At 44.9% G+C, this 5,640-nt stretch overlaps 1 protein-coding gene across 8 annotated transcripts in view; it reads right to left on the minus strand.

Annotated features, from left to right (window-relative positions):
• Nucleotides 1–5,640, minus strand: part of KANK1 (KN motif and ankyrin repeat domains 1) — a 145,808-nt gene that overhangs the window by 15,394 nt on the left and 124,774 nt on the right. For all 8 annotated transcript variants that reach the window (XM_006152447.1, XM_006152448.1, XM_006152444.1 and 5 more), the window contains one exon: nucleotides 909–1,106. In XM_006152447.1, coding sequence (XP_006152509.1) covers nucleotides 909–1,106 — 198 coding nt within the window. The remainder of the gene's footprint in view (nucleotides 1–908; nucleotides 1,107–5,640) is intronic.

Raw genomic sequence — 5,640 nt, forward strand, 5'->3', positions numbered from 1 at the left:
GGGAAAGAGAGAAAACAAGCCACCAAGTCCGGGACTCGAACTGTGGTCAGCCATGTGGGAGTGTCCAGAGCCTTAACCATCATGCCATCTGCTGGTCCCCCAATCTTTCTTTTCTCTCCTGCATGCAAATGTAGAGCTTGGCATGTATATATGAGAAACTTGCATAAAATCCATTGGAAAACATGTGCATGCAAAGAAAATTCAAAGTTCTATTAATAGTGCTCTTTAAATGGAAAAAAAAATCTATTAGTACTTCCAGACATAACAAAACCAGTGACAACTGGCATTTATATCAAGCTTTACTGTTTATAAAGTGATGTCGTGTCTCATTTGGTCTTCAAAAACCATTTAGGCACTAAAATGGGAATTTTTTTTTCAACAGAGATAACTTGGAAAAAATTTGTCTGTCAGGATGTGAAAGAGTGAAATGCTGTTTAAAATATTTCATAACAGCAGACACATTTTTTTCGTGTGTGGGGGTCATTTTCCTATAGGTCCATGCACTCACCAGAGAGAGACAAAGAGAGGGAGAGTGAGAAATCACTCCCTGGGGGATGGCCACACCATAATCCCTTCTCCTCCAGTCTTCTCTTAGGATTTTGGGTATGTATGCACAGATGCCCAGTGTGATTTTCAAGCTGCCGGGTCTGAGACTCAAACCACGGTCAGCTATATGGAAATCTAGAACCTTAGTCATCATGCCATCTGCTGGCCCTCCATGGATAAAATTTTTGGAAGGGGATTCAGCATCTTTCTTTGGTAATAATCTTAAAGATATTCTAGGCCTACCTTTAAAACAACTATCTAATGATTCTTCTAGGTCATTTTGTAAGGCACTCTGACATTAAATTGGAATGCTGGCAATGTTGGTCCTGGACTCCTGCGCCAAGGACTGTGAGAGAAGTTACCATAGAGGCCAGCAGCTATCTGATCATCTGTCAGGTTCACTGGAGACAGCGCGCTTTCCTGAGAGGCCACGGCATCCTGGCGGCTCCTGGGCTTCCCTTCTGTGGTCCCCGCCTCGTGCTCAGGCTGAGAGGTCTGGCTGCTTAATGGCCCTCCTGACGTCAGGCCTCCACACTTACAGGTACACACCAAACCATTTCCTGTTAGAGAGGAGAAAGATACAGAGCATGGGATGAAAGAACTGAACAAAATGTGCTCTGTGGACAAAAAAAGTGTTTAAAAAAGGTTCTTTCAACTTGTCCTTTTCTCCATCGTGTCCATTGCCTCTTTGCAAAAATGGGACTGCTATCTCAGCCACTTCAACTTGAACTCCTAAGTCCTCCTTTGACTCTTTTTGGAAAAAAAAAAATATTTTTTTCTTCCACGTGCAACAGAGAGAAACAGAAAGAGTGAAAGATTGAGAGAATCCACCAACAGGGTAGCAAGATCACGATTGTCCCGGGCCTTCGGCCAACCGCAGCTCATAGGCAAGCGTTACGCAGCGTACTCAGGGAGGCCTCTGGACTTCAATCAGAACCTTCCTGTGTGGCACTGCCTTGCAGTATGTCATATTTCACTGCTGTGCCGCTGCCTGGCCACTTTTTTTGACTTGTAATCTTTCCTCTTACTACCACATCTGGATCTGCCATGGCTCCTGCAAGAATACATGCCCTATATCAGAAACCTCTCAACAAAAAGAAGAAAAAGAAAACAAGGCTGGACGCATGCACGCACACGCTCAAAATCCCAGGAGGAGAATGGAGTAAAAGGGATTGTGGCACAGACAACCCCTCTTGGGGGGGTGGGAAGGAGTTTCTTACTTTCCCTCTCTCTAGCAAGCACATGAGCCCTATGGCAAAAACCTTAAAAAGAAAAGAAAAGAAAGAAAAAAAGGAGAAAGAAAAAGGGCTTGAGCATGAATTCACCCTCTAAGCAGGGTTGGGGAACAGGAAATAGATTCTTCATGAAGGATCACCTTCTTTTTGGGTACCTACTACGCTGAGGGGAGAGGACTAGGCATGCAGGACAAGGAAATGCAATCACTGTTGTCCCTCGGCTGTCCTCTCAGAGTGCCAAAATGCCGACACACGTGGTCACCTGAAACTGGAGGTAGAAAACTTAAAAGGTCAGAGCTGCCGTTTCACCATTTCTAGGGTCATTTTGCTATTTTCCTGGGAAACGACAGGGTAGCTGTCGTGACTGTGTCTAAAAGCAGGTTCTCACGTAGAAATTAAAATGCTAGCATGGATTAAGAATCAGATTCCTCCTTAGCACAACTCCACCCACGATTAATTACATACCACCCTAAGATTTGACCCAGAAAACATAAGCTGACAGGTCACATTGACTAGCCCATCGGCTGGGTTAAGATTGCTCTGTCTTTTCTGGTAGAGCTAAGGTCTTCCTCTCCTGGGTCTTCAGAGAGCTGACCGCAACCAAACTTGGAGCGCTTCCAATGTGCCTAACGCACACTGCTGTAGGTTATCATTCACGTTTCTGCCCGGGTGTGTTGGAGTCCCAGTGAGACGGGCATACACCCATGCAGTCTCCAAGGTTTGGACCAGTTGACGTCTCTCTGTGGGAGTACGGTATTTTGCGGGCACACATGCACACATGCCAGGAGTGAGTTTAAGCCACCAGGTCCGGGACTTGAACTGTAGTCGACTAATGGGAGTCTAGCGACATAGCCATTACGCCAACTGCTGGTCCCAAGGATCAGTTTTATTTTATTTTATTTATTTATTTTTGGAGAGGTTTTTGCTATAGGGCGCATGTGCTTGCCAGAAAGAGACAGAGAGACAGACAGTGAGAAATCACCCCCCCCGGGGGGGGATGGCCATGCCACAATCCCTTCTCCTCCATTCTCCTCTAGGGATCTTGGGCATGCACGCACATGCACCCGGCATGAGTTTAAGCCACTCAGGACTCGAACTGCGGTCGACTACATGGGAGTCCAGCGACATAGCCATTATGCTAAGTGCTGGTCCCCCCAAGGATCAGTTTTAAAGAGCAAGATTTTCAGATGACTTGCAAAGGCCAACAGATTTTAAACATTTAGAAATATACTTTTCTCAGAGCTGAAGTACCTTACCCGGGGTCTGTAACGGATGGCCTAGGTCTGCAATTTCAATTTTCCTGAGAATTGGCTATTCTTTTCTGAGAATCGAATGAAAATCACGCACTTCCTTCACAAAAAGCCCAAACTCAAATCTATTCCTGAAGCCATGGGCCCAAGATAGAGAAGTTCTGGTCTAAGGCTGAGCATTCGAACATTTCCCTGAAATAGGACTTGGGAGCAACCAACAGTTGGTGGCAGTGGTGATGGTGGTGGTAGCAGCAAATGCCTGAATTTTGGGAATCAAGTTCTCAGCTGAACTGGCAGGTAGCCTAGGGGAAGAGCTACTCTCATAGAACAATCTTGCCGGAAAGGACTCCAGGAGAAAAATCTAATCCAATCCCATGATTTGACGCAGGAGACCAAGGAAGCCCAGATTCTTCTGCCTGTTGCTCTCCCTCTCTAAAATGACAGTGCAAGTCATCTGTGGAGCCAGCACCAGAATGCAGCTCTTCTGGCATCTAGTGTGATTTTCAAGCCGCCAGTCAGGGACTTGAACCATGGTCAGCCGTGTGAGAGTCCAGTGCTTTAACCATTATGTCACCTGCTGGCTACAACAGCCAGTTTTTCATGAACACTTACACTCTGTGTTGTACACTCCCCAGTGCTTTACTCCTACTGACTCACCGAACTTTCACCACTACCCCGTCTAGAGCAAAGACAACTCATTCCAAAGGCAGAAAAAGAATCGTAATCCAGATTGGCTTCAGAGCTCCAATGAACAACTTCTTTAAAGTATTGGGTTCAATTAATGACTATTTATATGCCTTTTTGGTAGAAGTCAAACCAGATTCCAAGGATGAAAGTGTGAATACTTTTTACTTCACTGTATCTTTCAGCACAGAAATTGCATCCTAGACTCTGTGTGAGCAACACTCCACACAGTCAGATGTGCACAGCAATCCCTATGTGTTGTGACACCCCTTCACGCCTCACGGCTTGCTACAGTTGACAATCTCTGCCTTACTATATCAAGCTGCTTTAATCTTTAGCCCATATAACCAACAGCAGATAACAACAACTGAATACCCAAGGTTGATTTCCTAACCCAACTGCTTCCTCATTAGAATTCTAAAGCAACATGGCTAAAATACAAAGGGGATGTGAATTACAGAAATACTTGGACGTAGTTCTTGCGTGCTCTGAGGAGGCTGCCACTATGACCAAGTAAGTGCGACTAAAAATATTTATTCTTTGTTCACGATGCTGTAAGTCTCCTGTATTTCAGACGATTAATTAGGTGTTTTCTTGCAGGGTCAGATCTAAATAGTGATGTGTGGAATGCCAGCCTGATTGGAAACTGACCAAAAAACACTATAACCTAGCCAGACCAAACCTTCTTCCATCTCCATGCTCTGGGAATCACGAAATGGTCCCAATGTTATAGCTGAATATTTCTGGCAAGAATGGGAACTAGAAACCTGTCTGGGGAGGTGGGGGGGGAGCTGGGAAGAAAATACTTCTATTGTGGATGCTCTACCGTGCCATCTGTGTCTGGAGGTATTTAAGAATTTTATTTTGACTTTAACACCTCACGTCATAATTTTTAAATGGATGGAAGCAGACATATTTTTAGCTACTTAAAACTTTACTTCATTCCACACATCATTTTAATCCTGTCTATTTTAAAACGACTCCCCTGTACATTCATTAGACTCCCTGGATTCTGAAAGTGAAAAATCCACACACCCCAGCTGTTATGTTCACGTTTCTCTTCCACAATACACTAACTGTCTCATAGCACATAATTATTCAGGTTTGAAAGTGGAAACCCAGGAAGATGTAAAGCTCCTCTATTTCAGTCCATTTCTATCACTGCCTTTCCAGACTAGAAACGGAAACAGGCTGAAATGTTTGTGGGTGGCTTACTCAGGCCTATTGTGCACGTCTTCACACCAGGACACACTCAGGAGTGAGAACTGGAGAGGCAGAGCAAAGCCAGCCAGCCTGGCCCTAGGCCTAGATGGTGCTATGAGCTGCTAGACAGACGCCAAGGGGGGGTCATTACGACGAGGCTCCCGGGTATGCTCCCGGGGAAATACCGTGTGTCATAAACCTTCCAGGGTCATTTCTCAATTACGCCTTTCCATGTAAAGAAAAGCAGAGGTGAGAATAAACCCAATGAATAAGGAAAAGAATGAGAAAAACAAAGATGAAAGTCCCTATCAAGATGAACAGTGGGAAAAAAGTCTCCTCTCTCAAAATTCGTGCTCAAGGGTCCCTTATTAGAGAGGCTGTCTTTGATTACCTCCTGTCAAAGAGGTACTTGCTGTAAGGCATATGCATTGGCCAGAAAAAGTGAGAGAGAAGGAGAGAGAGAAAGTGAGAAAGAACCTCCCAAGGGGGTGGCTACACCACACTTCCTGTCTCTTCTACTCTCCTCTAAGGATTCCGGACACACACATGTGCCCACTGTGGTTTTTCAAGCTGCAGGGTCTGGGACTTGAACCATACAGTCAGCCATATGAGAGCCAGCTGCTGTAATCACCACACTACCTGCTGGCCCTGGAGTTATTTCTTTCTTTTTCTTTTTTTTTTTTTTTTTTTTTTGGGGTTTTTGCTTATGGGGTGTGGCACCT

This window comes from Tupaia chinensis, unplaced genomic scaffold, assembly GCF_000334495.1.
Source record: "Tupaia chinensis unplaced genomic scaffold, TupChi_1.0 Scaffold000354_1, whole genome shotgun sequence".
NCBI classification, from domain to species: Eukaryota; Metazoa; Chordata; class Mammalia; order Scandentia; family Tupaiidae; genus Tupaia; species Tupaia belangeri.